The following is a 21,677-nucleotide window of genomic DNA, read 5'->3' on the forward strand; positions in this document are numbered from 1 at the left end:
TAGTCATTAAACTCAGAACAATGCGTGAAACTTATTAATCATCATCATCATCGTGTGCAATATATATGTGTGTGTGTTGTGTGTGTGTGTGTGTGAGTATGCCAAATCAGAGAGAAATGGTAAATAGCTATTGCCACGTCCCAAATTCCTTCTGGGTCAGAAAATACTCCTTCAAGCTGCCCTTTCCCATGCGATAAAGTAAATGGATCCATCATTGAGTTGTTATAATTAGTGGCACAAAAGTAAAAAACCAGACACGATTGATGATCAATAGTATTTTGAATGTTTTGTATAAATTAAAAATTTGAGTTATACATATTAATTAATAACATAGAAGGTTACCTCTTTCCTTCTATCCATCCGGGAAAAGGTTCTTTATAAGTGCCTTTAATCACAGATGGACGAAGAATGACGGTTGGTATATCACCTTTCATTCCGGTGATCAGCATCTCACCCATCGCCTTTGTAAATGAGTAAGTGTTTGGCCATCCATGAATTTTGGCCCTACAGGAATTATAGTGTCCAAAAATTGTTTTAAAAATAATAATAATTAATTGGTCCACATGGGTATTTATAGTTTAAAGATTTTTAAATCAAAATCAGTACAAAATACTTCTCTGGTGCTAATTACAAGAGTTACTTAAGAGTTAGGTTTTGATCCTAAATATATGACTTCTATCTATTTTATCTCTAGTATTTATCATTTTCTCCAAGACTAATTTACTTAACTTATAAACTGATATATAATCTAATATTATACAAGAATATTTTAGAGAGATCAAGTCATATTTATTAGAACTAGTTTATGGTTAATACAATATTTGGTCCTTATAATTTACCCTCATTTTGGTTTTTATTCCTATAATTCCAAACCATAGGTTTTGATCCTCAAGAGGCAAAATAGTCCAACTCCTTGTTAAAATATTGGGATTAACGCATCTTAGACAGAAAGAAATTTAAAAAAGTCAAAACTTATGGTTTGAAGCCACAAAGACCGAGATCAAAATGAGAACAAATGATGAGGACCAAACACTGCATTAAGCCATTAGTTTATATAGCTTCATTAATCTACCCAAGTTAGTTAAACATCTCTTATATTAAAAACTCGAGGAATATAACATTTGTGGCAATATTTAGTCATCATCAATAATTAATTAATTTAGCACATTTATCAAATCGTATTTAGTCCGTGATGAAACAAGAAAACCAATACAAAAAGAGTTAGCTTCTTCAGCTTACTATACCTCTGAACACCAAGTACTTTCATCTGTTGATGCGCTGCTTCTTTATCATTGACAGATTCCTTTAGATTTGCAGCCAACTTCATTTCATCATTGATATCAAGTCTGGGAAGTGATGCTTTCTTTCCTGGGATAATTATCTCTTCCATAGATAACGAGGGCTCCTCTATTACTCCTTCACTTTCACCATTGACATAAGCTGCAGAATTTTATACATATACATAAACACACACACACACACACATTCAATGTTATCATTTTTGAAAGTTCAATTTAGGGTTAGGCTATTATAGTGTGCTTAATATATATGTACGCACCAGTTGATACGTGAAGGGAAAGGTAGATCTTTTTGCAGGTCTTGACAAAACTTAGCAGATTAGATGGCCCTTTTGCATTGACACTGGGAGCAACATCGTACCTGAAACAGAATTTCCCACAAAAATCACACTAGTTAATGAGTATGATTCTAGGAGAAGGAAATTTAATTTGGGACATAATCATTCATGTTTAGGTCCCAAAACAAGTTGCAATAACGGGAAATTCAATTTGACCTTTGGTAATCCCAGTTGGTTTTTTGGACAGCCCAAATCAATGATGAAAAAGCAATAATACTATTAGGACTTTATCAATTTGACCTTTCATCAAAATTGCTATTGGCTGCTGAATTCACAATGACGTGGACTTTGTCTGCAATTTCACTGGCTGTGAGAGCATCCATCCCAAGATCAGATTCACAAACATCCCCAGGCATTGCTGCCAGCTTGTTCTATTAGAACAAACCATATGAACAAAATATTTATCTAAATAATCATATGGAATTTGACATTATCAGAGTAATAGTAGAAGACTTATATAAATACCTCTCATCGTGCTAGATGATTCAAAGAAGCAATCCACAGTACTCATAATCTAGATCTAGATTAGAACAACTGAAAATATAGAAACTTGTTAGTAGAAAGAATGTTAGGATTCTTCTAACTGGAAGGTGGGCACAATGATGGAACTGATAAGAGCTGCCACCAGTTAGGGAACTCTCAAAAGTAGTGAATTAGGTTTTTTCTCTATTCACTCACTCAGTCTACTGTCAAAAACTTAACCCACCATTAAGGTCAATAAATGACTAAAAAAGGGTTGAGTCTAAAACCCTACATGGACTGGGCCTAATTGACTAACGGGCCACACTCAGGATATTTAATTAAAACAAAAATAATATAATATAATATAAATTATATAATTAAAATATCTTATATTCTCCCACTTGGCCCGTACATTATATGTCAGTTGACGTGTCAAGGTTAATTAAGACAATACTACTAGAATCATGGTGATAAGTCCCCTTATGTCGAGTGTTACTTTCCATGTATTACAAGTAGCATCCTTACTTAATGGGTTATAACTTTATGAATAAACCTTAAATGTTTATTCGGTTCCAACTTGGATGTATGTTAATCCCATATAATTCAAGTACCAAACTTGAGACAACAAACCACAATTTGAATTTCATCAGTTCATAATACCTCATTTAGATCACTAAATGTGATCCATTTCTGATAAGATATTGGTCCTTTGACCTTTTTAATAGCATGCTCTTTACTCAAAGGATTTACGCTTTATGTGTTTTATGACCAATTAAATCCATGGTCATATAATAAACACCCTTGATGGATTTGAAATTAATTCAATAATTTAAAACCCTATGATGAAAGTCATTAATCAACAATCTTACAACTTGCCTCTATGAATGATTACAAGAGACATTTCATGATGGAAGGAAACAATCAGTGATTGTTTAGCAATCTTGCACTCCTTCATGATGCAACTTGTTCATCAAGCACGAATGTGTATCACAATGTTAACAATTTGTTGCTAACTCATCCAACTAAATTGAACAATCTCAATCATTCAAGAAAATGACTCATATATGTGAAGAATGATACTTAATGTACATTTAGTAATGTACTTCACCATTTGCGGCTTTTCAGTTGTCATTCAAGCATTAATTTGCTTGTGAATCCTCCTAATATTCATTGCAATGATATGGCTCATTTTGTACACATTCAAACAAGGCAATACCTTAGCAATTAATTTAGAAGGAATACTCATCATCTCCTTTACATGATGATCACATTGGAGACATATGGACAATCTAATCATATCCTCTATCAAGTGTGTTACACATGACAAATGTCATTTATTTATGGATGTTCAAGTGCTTGTGATTATAGGTTATTTATGATAATCTCAAGTACCTTGAGAATAATCCATTTATGTATTCTAAAAAAATACCGCACCTTAACCAATAATATCACAACTTTTAAATAATGACCATCCTGTCATTTGTAACACCTTGAGTCATTAAATATGAGCAATATATGGATCATCTACATGCAACTTATAGATGACCCAACTCCTACTAATCAAGTGATACAAACAAAACCATAATATTCTCAATTTGATCATGCATGTGATTATACCATGATATATTAATTATCACTATTGTGAGAGTTGCTTGTCGACTAAATTCTCCTTGTATAAGCTATTTGACCTCTTTCACCAATTCATATATCTCTCCTTATGTCAAAGATTGGAAAGATTCTAACAATATTCCAAATCAATATAGACATTAGTACCATGAAAATGTGGTGGGAACTATTCATTAATATAAGAGGTAATATCTCACTATAATGAGTTCCTTTTCTCCATAGAGAATCTTCGGCAAACAATATTCTTTTGTAATACTTAATGTTGCATACTAACAACTATACAAATATTCAAATCTTATTGTTTGCCTTGAAATCTCACATATCTATCATGAAGCAATGCCTTCACTAGGAATTTATTTCACTTCTTGAAATATGAAATTGAGGTCATACTCAATATTTATATTTATGTTCTAACTGAATACTTTTATGTACATCATGTAGTCACTGCGAATTGCTAAATTTTAATCACTATTGATCTTAACTCAATCTGTTAATGAGATTGAAGTTGCAGAAAAAGAGTATCACCCATCAATTTTGAGATATGTCTTATTTATTTTCAGATACTCCTTGTATAATTGACAGAATTCTTAATAGTGATACTCCTAATTTCAAGCATGATCAATTGTGAATCTAAGAACTTCATGATGTTTCTACATTCACCTTAACAAGGTGAGTGCCATGCAAAACTAATGTTCTACCATAATTAGAGGTTATTCTTTATATGTGATCACCCCTGATTAGTTTGATCACTTCCACTAATCATGGCAATAATAATAAATTTAGCATTCCTCAAAATACTACACTAAAATATGATGGACAAAATACTTGAATGCATTTTCATCAAAATATGCAATATAAGTCTCAAGAAATATTTTCCTTCTACACTCTTTCCTTTATAAGACAATTTTGTATAAGTATATATAATAAGGTAAGCTTCCAACCCTTTAGATTTTCAAAATAATTTAAATACAAATTAAGTTGGAATCTCATTTTAAATATACATAATTGTCTTGAATGTGTATCCCAAGAGGAAAATCAAATTGTAAACTTTATTGCTTAATATGTCTATTAATGCTATGTTTCTTCTCTCAACAACATTATCTAGTGATTTCTTGTATGAAGAAACTTAACATACATATGGACTAGGTTATTGTCCATCAATGATGTACTCATCATCTATCTCCCTTGTTGATCTCACTAACATTAACATATTTGTTAGATTAACCACCCACTTTTGCCTTATACATATCAAATGATATTGCACAATCATAAGGCAAATAGTGACTAGGCATTGCGAGAGGACAAGGGAAATATAGAATTCCATTTACTAGAAAATAAACTTGAAATATATAATGGTACATGTAATCTCTTACTAATCATAATCCTTCAAGTTCTCTTAAAGTGGTGCGATGGTTTACATATTTCTTAATGTAAATCATACATAGATTAGAATCAATAAGGTTAAGAGATCATTAAATCTCATTATTAATAAACTTTTTAACCCTTTTATGAATATCTTTGAAAATACCGTGCACCACATAACTTGAAGAAATCCTTCTCATGATTAGTTTAAACAAAACGAGATTTTAAATGTACTAATGATAAGAATCTATTCACCATTATCTCCAATCAGACCTTTTATTATTAGCACATAACTCTTATATATGCATATCATTTTATGGTCTTGAAGTTGGTAACCTAATGACCCTAATTTAAAATCTCATTCTTATCCAAATTTGAGCCAAACATTTGATATATGCCTTTTCAATAAATACTTAATCTTGCATGTATTTATGAAAACGTATAATAGCTCATACTAATGAGATAGTAAATTGAGAATCTCTTTTACCAACAATAATGGAGATCGTTTATGCCAATACATTTTATGGAGAATCACTTTATAGTCCGCATATAATGCAATAACTTTTTATGAGAATTTCTCAAATTCATCCTTCAGCCCACGAAGAATTCTTAACTCTGTTCCATTCATTATGTACCCATAACCAGCTCTTAATTGAGATCATTGTATTAAGACAATTTTGTCTCATAATACTATCTCATTTTGCATGCTAGTATTAAGAGGTACTAGAACTTTCTTAATGTCAAGTTTAATTTAATTGAATAAGTCACATTTATCTTCTTCTAGGCTCAATAACTGTCTCCAACTAAAAAGATAACAATAATACTACAAAACATAGAATTAACTTTCAATCATGCTTATGACAACACTTTATGAGGCAATCAACCATCACACTTGAGCGTATATTTACCAATGTAAATCGTACAATCATAAATTTCGTGTCACTAAAGTCTACCTGTGGGCAAAGACGTCAACATAGCACAACTTTATGTTCTCTGATTGGTGAAACTAGAATGCATTTAGATTCCTAATACCTGTGGGCTACTTAGAAATCATAAGGCTGTTTCTATCCCACCCTTATTAAATATGTAATTATAATTATCTACCTATGGGCAAAGATTAACCATAACTACATATTTAATTACAGGTGATACCTTTAAATCTTTATGTGATGATTTGTCTATCAAGACAAATACATGTACATGTAAGGATGCTGTGGCTACTCCTAAACTCTACATTCGCATCACAAAGACATCAAATCATTGTGTATATTAATTGTACATTTAGCCAAAATTGATATTTTAAATCCACGTGTGATTAGATATGCATACAACATATGAATAAGGATGCTGCGACTACTCCTTAAACAAATATATATGCTAATCACTAATATCATATGTGTACAATTAAATTCCATACACACACACACACATAATATCAATGAGAATTTCAACTAAATAATTTAATCAACTAAACCATTTATGTGATCAAATTATAATTACTCATTGATTATAGTTGATATTTTAAAATCCGTATGTGATTATTTATCCATGCACTATATAAGAGGATGCTGTGGCTACTACTCATCAACTTTGCATGCTAATCACAATGATCAACTATGTGCATTTAAATCTCATATATGTACAACATAATAGAGAACTTAACCAATTAATTTAATCAACATAAGTGACTAAATAACTAAAATTAAATTTTCCCACTATTTTATGCACCCAAAAATTATTTAATAAATCAAATTCAGCACATTTCAACTCAAATATAATTTTGCAAAATTCAAACCAATATATAATTGCCTAAAACAAAAATATTTAAATAATTAAATGACAGACAAAAAGAATTTTACAAATTTTTCACAATATGTTAAAATAGCCATATTGATTTTTATTTTATTTAAATAATTTAAATGGCACATAAAATAGATTTTGCATAAACCAAATGGCTAAATAAATAAAGGCCAATTTAAATGACACTTTATTCAGCCCAAAAAAAAAGTTTGCTGGAAATAAGACAAAATTGGTCAATACTGCAAAAAATACAAGCGGAGCCCAAATCCCAAAATCCAGAAACAAACTAAATATTTGGTCCCAAAAAGAATTACCTTTTTCTTTTCTTTTTTTTTTTACTACTAAAGCATATGTGTTCTCCTATTAGAGGCAATTCTATTCAAGTGACTATCGGGCACTAAATGTGAGTATCTCTTTTAATGAGAATTCAAACCTTAGTTCATCATATTGTGAAGGACTCAACAAGAATTCCTAATAACAAATTAGAAAACTCAAACAATCTTTCTTCAGCCCAAATAATCTCAGAAAATCAAACAAAGCAACCCAAAGATCAATAATCCAATAAAGGGCCTAAATTGATTTCTTTTAGACATATAAACTTGGCCTCGATAAGTTTCCGAAAATAAACCGAAAGAGTGACAAAATTATGAACCAAAAACAAATTAAAATAGCAGAGGCCCATGTTCCAATTTTCCTGAAATTAAAACAAATGTTCCCCAGCCGAATAACAGTTTTTGAAATCAAAATAATTGGCCCAAACAAGCAACGGCCTCGGCCTAACAGAATCCAAGAGGGTTAATATATTTATATATATAAATAAATTTTATTCCCTTTTTTTTGAATTTCAAATGGCCCAAAAACGCAAGAAGCCGAAACAGTAGGGAGGCCCAATGCAGAAATTCTAGATTCAAAAATGAATTGAATAAAATAAACAGCCAGCCTAATTTAATAAGGCCCAGATCATGCGCAGCCCAATTCCCTAATTAACTGAAACGTAGCGTTTCACTTTGGCACAAACGACATCGTTCTGTGTGCTGAGGAAAGGCTTTGTCCAGAATGCAAAACAAAGCGTTTTGCTCATCTTCCCCAGCTAGCCGGACCCCTACCGGCCTACCCGATCGGTGACCCAAAAAGGCTGGCTACAGACCCACCGCTACCTGAAGCCTCAGATGGTGGTTTCCAGTAATTTCGAGTTCTCTCTCCGGAAGTTTATACGGCGTAAAGATCGAAAGTTAAAGGCAAGCAACTTATTGACAATGATATCATCAAAACCAAGACCAAAAAACCAAACTCGAAAAACTGAAGATAGCGGTGCACAAATTTTGATGGAAAATTGTTTATTTCGTAACCCATGACGTCACAGGCTCACAGCAATAATGTGATCGAAGATAACCTCTTGTGTATATGAAGGTATGAGATGGATATTCCTTATATCGGCTCAACTATCCAATCGTTTTTGTTTTAAAAACCAAATAATGTATGGACAATTAATGAACAGAGTAACCCTAAGAAAATCATACATATAATCATACATATATTCAAATCCGAAAACAAAAGAAAAGGAACAAGATCAAATGTGGTCTTCCTTTGAATTATTTCTCAAATTAATTTTCAAAAGAAAATTAAAATACATCCATAATATATCATAAACAAAAATAGCAGGGAGAAAGAGATTTAAGTAACCAGGCTCTGATACCACATGTTAGAACAAACCATATAAACAAAATATTTATCTAAAGAATCATATAGAATTCTACATTATTAGAGTAACAGCGGAAGATTTATATAAATACCTCTCGCCATGCTAGATATTCAAAGAAGCAATCCACAGTACTCATAATCTAGATTTAGATTAGAACAACAGAAAACATAGAAGCTTATTAGTAGAAAGAATATTAGGGTTCTTTTAACTGGAAGGTGGGCACAGTGATGAAACTAATAAAAGCCGCCATCAGTCAGGAAACCTCAAAAGTAGTGAATTAGGTTTTCTCTTTATTTACTCACTCAGTCTACCGTAAAAAAACTTAACCTACAATCAAGATCAAAAAATGACTAAAAAAGGGCCGAGTCTAAAACCCTACATAGACTGGGCCTAACAGACTAATGGGCCACACTCAGGATATTTTAATAAAAATAAAAATAATATAATATAATATAATATAAATTATATAATTAAAATATCTTGTATGTTCATCATGAGGGCCTCGTAATTTTCGCCATATAATACTTTAAGGCTCTTGAACAGTGCACAGTCTATGATCTATATAATATATCAAACCAAAATCCATCATCAATTTTTATTTACTATAGCTATTATTAAGACAATTTTTTGTGTACTGAAAAATATAAGATCAATATGTTCAAACCAAATCACTTATCACAAATTCATTCATTATTTAGATTAACATGGTTTTCCTCGTATCCTAAGTCCTTTTTAACCGATTCATGAATCTTAAAAAATTAAAAATGTTACGATTTTATCATTAATCTTCTCCAAAAATTTCAGTCGTTTTCAACTCTACCCTTGTTAACTACATTAACGACGGAGTTCTTAAAGTACATTATGTAGTTCGAGCTAAATGAGATAAGGATAGAGTTGAACAACAAATAGTTAACTTTACAAGGGGAGCTACAGTTTGAACCAAATTCCTAATAGATTATGTATATTAAATTTATCTAATGTACGTATTTTTTAACTAATTAATAATTAATGAAACTAATTGAATTAGAAGAACCCAAATTTATTTCCAATAATGAATGAGAAAATTGGTAATAAATTAATCATCACCTCAGTTTTCAAGCTATTTAACGCCGCTTCCTTATCCTTTGCTCTGATGACCAAGACGAAAATTTGTCCTGCATTAGATGCTATCCTTAACATCTTAATAAAAACTGCAAAATTGGAGATAAAATACAGAACATATACTACACACAGGGAGATTAAGATATTTTACGGGATTATGTTAAATAACTTCACTCACATAAAGTAAACTAAAGAAAAAGCTTTTGTAAATGAACCAAAAATCAAATATTGATTCTAATTTAAGACAAAAAAGGGATAATTAAATAATTTAACCATATAATAACCAGAGGATAGCTAGTGTGATAAACATATCAATATATATAGTAAAATTTAAATCAAGCTGCATTCCTTATAAGATATGATACATGAACAATAAAACTCATTTTTCGAACTCCACGCATTAGAGAGAAATGAGTATATATTTATAGCAAGTCATACTATTCATAAAACATATGCCCCTAGTCTTCATTATAAAAAATTTCTAATAACTAACCTCATAAAAAACCAATAAAATATAATTTAGACATTAACTTGGTCTGAAAATGACATAAAATTCCAGATTTACCCAATACCATTAATTACATATAAAAAACCATAGAATGTGCATTTATAATGAGAATTTAAATAGGAGCAACCTTTAAAAAAAAAGGAATGCATACCACATTTAGCAATTATTCTCTCTGATCGTAAATATAAGAACCAGTTCAATTTGTAGTGTAATTTATACTATAAAATGGGTCTTATATTTATGACCAAAAAATTGTCTTATAATAAAGATCATTTATTCCTTCTAAAAATTGTCTTACATAAGAAGAATAACTTCTGTATAACAAGGAAAGAAACCTCTTTGGTTTACAATATTACAGAAAGGGCGTTTACCTTTCCCTACGAAGCCAGTGGCACCAGTAACAAGATAGTTCTTTGCCCCAAGAAAGTAGGCAATACCAATTCCATGGCCATATTTGCTTTCTGCATTATTCTGACAGTAAACAACTGTGTTAAGCTATTTAGATTTGGTGAAACGGTCAGTAGAGAAATGGAAATATTTGAGGTGGCCGCGATTCTTAAGGTAGATAGATTTGGGGCATCCGTACTTGTTTGTTCGAGAAATAATAAGACGACCATAATAATCCCGGCAGGATGATAAGGAGGAGCTAATGTTGAGGCAAGAAATCATTATTGTTGCTTTGAAATATCGTCAAGGGATCCTTTGAAAAGCTATCAATAAGGACTACACCTTAAATATAGAATGCGTAAAGTCCTATTCAAGAGAAATTAAAGTTTGGTGAAAGGACTCGGTATGACACGTGTTTAATGGATTTTGCAATTTTGGTTCCAGGCATGTGCATGTGGTGGAAAAGGTTCTAATGGATGGTTCCTCAATGAGGAATGGTTCTTGTGTCGATCGATCGACGCAAATTAATGAACCAGACAGGGCAATGAAGGCATAGTTAATTAGGAATATACTCGTTGTGGTTGTGAATATAGGAGTTAGATATATTACCTCCAATCCTAGATGTAAGAACTAGTTTGTAATGCAGTTTACTCCTCTAATCCTATTTATAAAGCAGAGAGAGGGGGGATTTTTTTGGTCCTATTTATAGGGCACTGAGAACAATTTTTCGGATGTACAATTTTACCCTTCATTTATTATTGTGTTTACTTTATTTGCATGAGTTATAATGTATATTAAATAGGGATAAAGTTGGAAAGTTGAATTTTAAATAAGAGTTAATAAAGTTTAAGGTTTTTCTTGGTTTATGTGAAATATGTTGGAAGTGACTTATAAATAAGATCAGAGGAGTACACTATAAACTAGCTCTTATAGTTAGAACAAAAGATAGTAATTAATTTGTAGAGATTTAAAAAAATTAGTTACATTAGAAACTCTTCCTTTAATAAAAAAAATCTCTTAATATATGCAATCAATCAATAAAAAGAGTTTAGAAAAAAAATTAAATTTGGGAGACAAAGTGAATTAAGGTCTTGTATTTATGATTAAAACAAATCCCCCTACTAATTTTTACATTTAGAACCAAAGAGAATGTCATATTTTAGATAAAATCCTACATACGTTGATATGTTATTTATTATTTTTCTTATAGGCTAATGTATCTTTTAAGTTTTATTTCTGTTTTTAACAAAAAATGACAATTTATTCGATTAAAATTCATCTTATCAAAATTATTCTGCTTTGATTAAGCTAATCTGTTATAGTTAAGATATTTTAAGTCTTTAAAATAAACAATTAATGCTTAAATATAAAATTAAAAATATTTTAATTTATGACATATAAATTATTATTTTGAACTAATTAACAACACATAAACAATTGCATAATACAAAATATTGATGATTATTTTGTTGATACGTATGGATATCTTTTTATTGAAAGCAATCATATTCAAAATACTGTCAGGCATTAAATATGAGTACTTCTTTTTTTTAAAAAAAAAATTGAATTTAATTCACCACGTTAAAAATATTGATGAAATTTAAAGCAACTACCAAGAAGCTATCCAAAAACAACCACCACCACCAAGAGTGCGTTGACTTAGACCATTCCCTGGCTACTAGAATAACGGGCCCTCTCATTCCACTGATCCAATCACTGCGGAAAGAGCAACTATGGGAAAACTTTGATCGGTTTGCTCTAACTATACATAGATATAAAATCTTGAAAAAAAATAAGTTGTATTATTCATAAATAAAAATATTTGCATACATATTTCTCGGTTATATGAAATTTAATAATTCATACTGTTCCTTAATATACAAATCGATAAGAGTTGGGTTTAATTAACAAGAGAGACTAGTCAAAATGAATCAAGATTCTAATTATTGCTATGAGAATACTAACTTCTAATACTTGATTATACTTCAAATATGATTATTTTCTTTGTCGTTTTTCCCAACAGAAATATGATTATTTTTATTATGAAGATATTTGTGCTTAGGAAAAAATACATACACATAGGTCATGCAAATTTTAGATTCGGTATTATATAGTAATTTAGTAATATGGTAAGCGGTCTCACCTCGTAAGAAGAAGAACACAAATTTAGATCTCGAAAAACGTATTTGTTGGAAGGACTTTAATCTTTACACTTTCACTCAACAGATATTAGTTTCAATATAAAGTAATTTGAGAAGACTCTGAATTATATTACAAAAAAAATAAGTAACAATATCTAAAATTGATATATGGATAATGGGAAAGCATATAGAACATTCTGGATAATACTTCCCATGAATCACAGTGATTAAAAGAACCACATTCCACAAGGACAAGGAATTAGGTTAATGGAAATCATTATTGTGTTTAGGTTTCAACTTTAAAGTCATTTGTGAGTGGGCCAAGTGAAAACGATTGTTGGCTTTATCTTTTTAGAAACAATAATAAATATATCATATCACATAGATTTTCCCCTAAAAAAATTTGATATCTATGATATGGATATAATGTCCTGATTCATTATTTTATTTAATATTCTTTTGCGCGTTCCATAATGGGATCCATTATCACTGATATTTTAATAAGGTTTAAATTTTTCTTTGGTGATCTCGGCCACTAATTGAAAATGTACAGATAGGGTTACATTTACACTACATTAATGATAAGCCTTGCTTATTGAATTTTGAGTCGGACGCATGCACAAATTGAATCTCAACGTAATTCAGAGGGAAATTACACAAAAAAGATTGATTTTGTATTAAATTCATTCATTTCTTTTTCTTTAAAGATTCAGTTCTTTACGGTATATTTATAAAAAAAAATTAAAAATCAAAAGAAAAGAACATGTTTAAACTAAAAACGAATGATACCAAAGCGTATGAGAGTAAATAAAGCCTATATATCATTATTTATTATTCTTCGCTCTAATCTTTATTATACGCACCTAAGAACATTTTAAATAAAACATATTAAATTATGAAACATGTTAAAGGTCCTTATAATAAAGACTGGAAGGGGTATCATATTTTATCTTTTCATTATTAATATGATAATATGATATTTCCTTTGATCTTTATTATAAAGACTTCTGACATATTTCATAATATAACATATTCTGTCTAAAGTATTAATTTTTTTTAATCTAACATCCCTAAATATAAAAACTTATAACTAACTAAGCTTTTTAAACTAATTAATGACTTTGATTCAGGATAAATTTATTATTTTATAAGAAATAACTAATTTTAATTAATTTTATTAAAGATAGAAAGGAGTATATATAGTTATTTTTGCAACCCTAATTGTTCTCTTTATATTTGTCAGATATTCTCTTTTATATATTTTTTTATGGGACGCAAGCAGTATATAGTATATATTTTAATAGCAAAGAATTCACATTAGTTAAGCAAATTAAATTTGGTAGTTGATTATTGAGTTGCCAAAACTTTGTACTTGTTCTTTGGATTGGGCGTAGAAACTTCTATTATTGCAGCTGCATAAAGGGATTGCTCAAGATCGTGTGTAACTTTGAATTGATACTGAATAGTTTCTGATTTGTTTAGTTATCTCTTTTATTTGTAATTTTGTTTTTTTGAACTTAAAATTCTGTTGCATCTTATTACATTTTATTGACGAGAAGCATTTCTTTCGACAGGGGGGGGGGAGAGTTCACGTTAGTTATCTTTACTTTCTCTCTTGAACTATACTTATATTGAATGCTTTACGGTTATTAACAGTTAAGATTCCCCCATTAACAATTAACAATTAATAATAAATAGATAAAAACCTGTGCTTCTTATAATTATATGGCCTTCACTTTTAGACTGTTGGTATAATGATGGGAAGAAAACATGAAGGGTGGGACCATCTTCCTTAACGAAGGGTGTGCATGAAAAAGTTACTTAGACACTAAGAATGTGCATGAATTTGTACACTTCTTTTTCTTTAAGGGAGGATGAATAATAATAATAATAATAAATAAAAACAATACCTACGAAATAATAGTAGCAGTAATAATAATAACAATATATTGCAAAAAGCAAATATGATTTCAACCCACACGCATGCAGATCTCTGTTTGATTATCATAATAATAATGGAAACTGGAAAGTGGCCATCATCCCAAGAAATTTTATAGTGCCTTGTGTGTATCCATTTGTGAAGGAGATAAAGTGTGAGAAAATAAAATAAAATATAGTTAGTGGGCTGCACCTCAATGAACATATCACTTTTATGTTTTAAAAAAATAAAAAATTTCTACTATATATTATCAATTTTTTAAGCTATGATATCATACTACCATTTAATTTGAAATAGTTGTTTCGTACTTGACATTTTTTTGGTTTTCAAATTTTTTTAATTGGTAAGATGTAAATTTATCTTGAAATTTTTTTTTAGTTTAATTTAACTTGAAAATTTTAAAATATAGCAATGTTGTCTCACCTCGTTAAAAATTTAACATTGACTATTAAAAATTAGTGTTGACCAACAGTAAAAGGTAACATTATTCTATTTTACTACTTCTAGGGCGATCTTAAAGCCCAAAAAAACTTCGGAAGCAACACTTCTCCTGGATGAAGATTTCTAAGACAAATTTGCACCAAAACCTTTTACATTAATATGCTTCGATATATACTAACATAAAATGATACTCTTCTAAATCCTAAATATAAAAGCTAATTGAGAAATTTTAGTCTTAAATATAATATATCAATTTATTTTATTTTTTAAATTATAATTTCTCTCAAACTATTTTTATTGATTATACATACACACACACATTACAGGAGTTTTCCCAACAATAAAAGTAATTATAATGTAAATGATTAAAAGAATATTTTAACAAAATTAATACATATATTTTATTAATAACTAATTTAATTAATTTTTAATATCTAATATTAGGTATTTAGTTGCTACATTTACATTTACATTTACAGCATGAATATGATTGTGTACATGTGGTTTGGCAAAAAAAAAAAAAAAACCATCCCTATGCCGTCATTTTTTCCTTTAAAGAAAGACATTGATAATTAAGTGTATATGACTATATGTAATTATCAACCCACTCTCTTGTCTTTTGTAAAGGTGGTTTGAAGGGAAGAAAATGACACTATATATAATTATTTATATATCAAAGACTGAGATGCTGTTCATTATTTTTCAATCTCTAATATTATATATAAGACACTCAATAATCTCTCTAGGCAGGTAATGGATTGAGATTAATCGTCCAAAATAATGGTCACCGCTTTAATCAAATTATGCCACCGTGACCGTCTCAAAAGGACAAATCATCATGACTCATTAGTTCATTGATTGAACTTAAATAATAATGAAACAAAAAAGTCTATCAGAGTTCCATTTGAAAGTAACAGAATAATTAACCCTATTCAATTTCCATTTGTTAAAAACAACCTCACTTTGTTTATTTTTAAATTTATTAGCTTCATCAATTATTAGGATCATCACCAATTGGCATGAACCAGGCGTGCATGAATGACTCAATGGCTCCACATTTATTTTTTGTTTCCCGGATTGTCTTCATCAACAAACAAAAGCATATTTCACCCATATACCAAATAAAAATTAATTAAAGTAATCACACACATCAGCACATCAAGGATATTTTGAAGCTGCCAAATCACAGCTATGAAAGAAGAACTTTTTAAATATTTGTTATCAATTTGTTATCAAAATGTGGTCACATAACATAACACGATAAGGTCAAAAGGAGACGTCTATTTACAACTGGCTAGACTCATCGTTTAAATTTTCTGCAGTGCATAGGATACACCCTTTTTTTTTTTTTTTAGCTGAAGATTCACCCATTTATTTTGATCTAAATATTTGAGAGGTAAAGATAAAAGTATATTCTAAATTTAATCAAGAAAGTTGCTTATTATAGAAGTATGTCTTAATTTATAAAAAAGGCTTATTATCAATTATATATTTAAAAACTACTCATGATTAAATTAATTTATTGGTTTGTACAAACGGAATCTACGTAAGAACTTTTTTCGATTTCTTTTTTTTTTTTGGTGACAGAACTTTTTTTAATTTCTAAATGCCAATTATGTGTGCCTAACTATGTAGTGGAAAAATATGGTCTGAATCTGATTTGTTTCTATTATTCAGATCATCTTTTTCAGTAAACGTTAATAAAAAATTAAAAGAGGAAGGATGATAGATATGTGGTCCCTGGTCGGTGGCATGTGGCAGCTTCTTATGTGTGTGCATTGGTCTACGACAACCTCTGCCATATAGAATTCCCACCGACCCTTCCATTTTTCTTTTAATTAATGGGATGAGTTGGGTCCTTAGCTCATGGAATTTAGATAGCTTTCGTGCTTTAAAAATGTTTATAAAAAATATTTATAAATCATTATATCAGGATTAAAATTTAAACTTGTGTCATTCCAATATATAAATCATATCATTAGCAGTTAGATCATCATTTTTTCACTCTTGCGGTATATTCATTATTCTTCAAATATCATTCATCTCTTCCCTTGTTGCTGAGAAAGCACCTGCCTTTGCCAATAAATAAAGCTAGCCCTTTTTCATTCTATGATATTAGTGCAAAAAGTGAACCCTTTGCTTATTTTAATTAACCTCTAACTAACTTAATCTCATGTTAGTTATTTAAAGATTTTTAATAGAAAAATAAAATTTATTAATTAAGGGTAAATAAGAATGTTCCTCTTCCCCACCCAAGTTTTATTTTGAATTGAAACATAATTTAATTGAAATATGAATTCAAGATTTAGAATTTTTTATGCATTGCATCTATATGACAATGAAAAAAAAAAAAAGAACTTTTTAATCTATGATCTAACTTCTACATACCCGCACATCATCACCCCATTATTCTTTTTAATTACTTGATATTTTGAAGGTATGATTTAGTTGTTTTCTGATGAACTTTTAAATCTTTTATTAAGAAAAAGTTCAGAGAAAAGAACAAGACAGTGGTTAAAGTCACTAGCCCGTATAGGTTGATTTCTCTATCAGTAAGGTGCTTGACCAAGGATTGTGGTGCCTAGCTAGTCATCTGACTCAGCACAATTTGTTTTCAATCAAAGTAACCCATTTAATAATGGACACCGAAAAGGAGAGGTGAATAAGTTCCTCACCCTAGCATACCAATCTTTTTCTTCTATCTGTTTTTGAAAGTCAATATATAACCAACTAGTTAGTTTAAACCTGAGAGTTGTTAGTTTGGGATAAGAACAAGTCTTTTAGAGTGTTTTTCCAGGTTCAAACACACACCAGCTAATTTTAGGAGTATGCTAAATTTATCGATAAAAATATATAGGTTTTAGTAAAATGGATTATAACCGCTCAGATATAAAGTTTTGGCTCAAGTTCACGTGAATGCGTAGATCGTACTTTTGAGAGTGTTACACCTTTAGCTGAAGCCAGCTATACTTCAACATGATTCATTGAATTTAAATAGAATAATGAAAAGAGAGTTTATAACGTGACAAACTAAGTTTGAATTCCTATTAAACGAGGTGCACACATTTAATGTTTGATAATACCTCTAATAAGATTAACGATACCTCTGAACAGCGTGTGTAAGAGTAGAAACTTCAGGAGGAAAAATGATCTCGTCAAAAGTTTCATGTGGGGTCCACATGAAAAGGGTAAAAAATGCAATACCGCTAATCCTGAAGGCCATGCATGCATGACAGAGATTTTCGTTCTTTCTTTTCTATTCTTTATGAACCGTCCACCGATGTGACCTGTGTTAGGCGTGCTTCCTTAGCTTTCCCCATTTCCTGCTTTTATAAATTAAAGCCTCTTCTCTCCACAATTCTCAACCACAAGAAAGAAAAGCGCTTTCATCATCTGCAAATTCTGCAGTTTCAACAAAATCATCAAGTCACATGGCTTCATCATCATCAAGCTCTCAGCAACCTGCGTTTCCTCTTCATTTTTGTTTCTTCCTGCTAACACTGTTCATGTTTCTGGGTTTCTCATGGTACATGAACTACGAGCCAATCATGGAGAGCTTGATGGAGCAAGTGAAGATGGTTCTAATGGTGTCTCCTCTCTTGCTTCTTCTTGTGCTTCACTTCCTCTCTAACAGTGGCGGATTCTTCTCTTCTCTGATTCCTTTTCCTGAGAAAGATTCTCTTCACAGAGCAGGAGGCACTCCTTGGGGTGTCGCCTTCCTTCTGGTTTTTCTCTTCTTCATGATCTCTTACCAGTCTTCTTTACAAGAACGCTGGTTCCCTCTCTTGGCCAGGTGAAAAATCTTGATGAAGCTTCTTTTTCTTGTTGTAATTAATCACTGTGTAATCTTGTGAATACTGTGAGCTCTTTCCATTTTTCCATGAAAGATCTTTCTCTCTTTAGTTTGTTTACATGACTTAGCTTCTGAGGTTTCTTTTCTTCTTCTTTCCTTTGTCTGAGCAAGTTAAATTGATATGGCTACTCTGATATATAGTTGATATAGTACAAGTAGATACGAAGTTAACATGTTTTCAGATTTTGATGTATAAATTTACATGTTAGCATCTTTGAGTGGTTTTTTTTTTTCCGGTGTAGATGAAATTCTTATAGCTAGCTAGTTCGCGTTGAAGATTATTGGGATTGAATTTATTTGATTCGGTTATTAGTATGTTAATCAAATAACATACAAACGCTTCTTTACCAATACTATTAATAATTATTGAAATTTTCTCATGATCCTTTACGTACATTGTATAATCCCCTAACCTTTACTTGACAATGATACCTCCGAAGTCCTCCTAAATTTATATTTGAAAAAAATATACTTTTAGTTTTTTAATTTTATACCTAATTTTAGTTTGATTTTTTAATTTTTAAAAAATATACTTAGTCCTTTAAATTTAATACCATTAACAAAAAATAATGATACTATAATACTAAACGGTTATAAAACATTTTCAAATACTAATATATTAAGTTTAATTTTTAAAACAATCATAATTGTTATAAAAAAATTATTTAAACCTAAATATTGTTATAAAAAAACTAAGAATTTATTAGGTCAGTAACATATTTATGAATCAAAGTAAAAATATGATTTCAAATAAGAGTATACTAGGAACTATTCTATTCATGAAAAATAAATATACTATAAACAATGACATAATAATTTTAAAAAGTCAGTCTTTGCCCTGAAAAAAGCAGAGTTCCGTAGAATCTAGATTTAAAGTTATATTCTGAGGAATATTCTTTCGGAAGTCACAGACTTCCCTGATTATCATATAAAATATATCTAAAAAAAACTGATAATTTTTGTATTTATTGACTTAATCACATGATGACCATTACGGTGTTCTGTTTGACAGAACGGTGGAAATCCCTTATAAGCATGTTTCACGAAAGCTGAGATAAAATTCTTCTTACATATTTGTCTCGTATTCTGTAAATTACTATTAAAAAGCGGCTTATAAGCTGTTTATAAGCCGTTACAAACAGGTCCTTAGTTTGCACTCTGTAACTCTGCATGTGGTTCGCTATTAGTTTCGATACAAGCAACTACCTTAAACATGAAGCCTATTTAGACCCTGTTTGCCACTACGATTAAAATCACTCATAAACATATTTCACGTAAGTCAAAACAAAATTCTTTTTACATATTTACTTCGTATTCCGTAAATCACAATTAAAAAGCTACTTATAAGCTATTCCAAACTTGCCTTTAATAATTATGCAAAAGTAATTGTTCTTTATTTTTTATTTTTTTTTGGGTTTCCTTTCATTACCATATCCAGCCAAACGAAATATTATGAGTATAACGATGTGGTCTCATCAAGCATAGAAGGCAAAAATGTTAATATCTCCGGTGCTCAATATAAAGCTAGCTAAAAAATTAGATTTAATCTCAAATATAAAATATCAATCTACTTTATTTTTAATTTTTCAGAAAATATCCTATTGATTGAAAAAGAAAATAGTTCTAGTGCACATTATTAAAAATAATAGTTTAAAAAGACTAACACACCTTTGTGATAGATAATTGATTGAACTAATTTTTTTAATATCATCAAATTGGTTGTCTGGCTCATATATTAAATATTAAAGGTAGTATTATATACTATATTACTACCTCTTATCTTTAATATAAGAGCTCGTTCGAGTTTTATTTTAGTGCTAAATGTAATACATCAATATATTTTGTCTTTCATATTTATCTATTTTTTCTAAGGTAGTCCTTATAATAATGGTAGTTCCAGCTAATACACTTGATTAGCAAAGATATTTTAGAAAAAATAATACCTATTTATCATAAATAACTAATTTAACTAATTTTTTTAATCTAATTAAATTAGTCAACTACTTTTTATATTAAGTACCAGAGGTAGTATTTACCAAAATTAGAGATCATCCAAGGCAAGCTAAAGAATTCACAATAATAACATCACTGAGAGATTCAACTAAGGGGCATTTTCTAAGAACGTCATCATAGGGACATGTACGCCTTCTTGCCTTTTCTCTATTTATTAAAAATAATTATATATGTTTGAAGTAAGAACGGACATTAAATATAAACAAGTCTTTGGATGAGAATTCAAATATTGATTACTACTTTGTGATCAAATTAGCCTGTTCCTATTATACTCAGCTTCTTATGATTAGTTCTATTTTATAAGGAACTATTATAGTACCCGCGCGATGCACGGGTATAAATTAAGGTTTTTTATATATTATAAAATGTTGAATAATTACAAAATAATTAGTGAAGATCACATTTTTGCTTCAAGTCATCATATTAGCTTAATATGTATAAAAAGTAAAATGTCTGTAAGTTTTCAAGGCATGCAAAATATATAGAGCCATTATCAACATTTTATTGTTCAGTATTATACCCCCATATTTAAATAAAGCCCAATATCTGACAACTTGACCTCTTTTAAGAAGTTAATCATGCTAAAATCAATGCATACTCAACATCAACATAGTTACTCCCAAATCAACCTTATTAATATTCCCCCAATAATAATCAAGTAAGAGAGGAAGGGAAGGAATTAAGGAAAATGCTTATGATGTTTTTA

At 29.9% G+C, this 21,677-nt stretch overlaps 2 protein-coding genes across 2 annotated transcripts; one reads left to right on the forward strand and one right to left on the reverse strand.

Moving 5' to 3' along the window:
* Positions 1-338: 338 nt before the first annotated feature.
* LOC114743392 (fatty acyl-CoA reductase 2-like) lies at positions 339-18,425 on the reverse strand. The gene is made up of 7 exons (XM_028931606.1): positions 18,393-18,425; positions 10,569-10,692; positions 9,675-9,778; positions 1,877-2,007; positions 1,559-1,659; positions 1,245-1,440; positions 339-504 (listed from the first exon to the last, which is right to left on the reverse strand). Exons 1-7 carry the CDS (start codon positions 18,423-18,425, stop codon positions 339-341), a joined length of 855 nt encoding a protein of 284 aa, XP_028787439.1.
* A 43-nt stretch (positions 18,426-18,468) lies between these two features.
* Positions 18,469-19,169, forward strand: LOC114743400 (uncharacterized). The gene has a single exon (XM_028931610.1). The coding sequence runs from the start codon at positions 18,537-18,539 to the stop codon at positions 18,900-18,902; it is 366 nt and encodes a 121-aa protein (XP_028787443.1). The 5' UTR covers positions 18,469-18,536; the 3' UTR covers positions 18,903-19,169.
* The last annotated feature ends 2,508 nt before the right edge of the window (positions 19,170-21,677 follow it).

The sequence above is a fragment of the Neltuma alba genome, unplaced genomic scaffold (genome assembly GCF_004799145.2).
Source record: "Neltuma alba isolate B1F8T4 unplaced genomic scaffold, ASM479914v2 tig00004011_pilon, whole genome shotgun sequence".
In the NCBI taxonomy this organism is placed as follows: Eukaryota; Viridiplantae; Streptophyta; class Magnoliopsida; order Fabales; family Fabaceae; genus Neltuma; species Neltuma alba.

What these genes read in the sequence shown, in the direction of transcription:
- LOC114743392 (XM_028931606.1), bottom strand. Translation starts at nt 18,425, where the DNA reads ATGGGGAAAGCTAAGGAAGCACGCCTAACACAG. An exon ending in AGGAAGCACGCCTAACACAG is followed by an intron (nt 10,693 to 18,392) that starts GTCACATCGGTG and finishes AAATCTAAATAG; the next exon opens with CTTAACACAGTTGTTTACTG. An exon ending in AATAGCAATTTTGATGAAAG is followed by an intron (nt 1,660 to 1,876) that starts GTCAAATTGATA and finishes ATTCTGTTTCAG; the next exon opens with GTACGATGTTGCTCCCAGTG.
- LOC114743400 (XM_028931610.1), top strand. Translation starts at nt 18,537, where the DNA reads ATGGCTTCATCATCATCAAGCTCTCAGCAACCTGCGTTTCCTCTTCAT.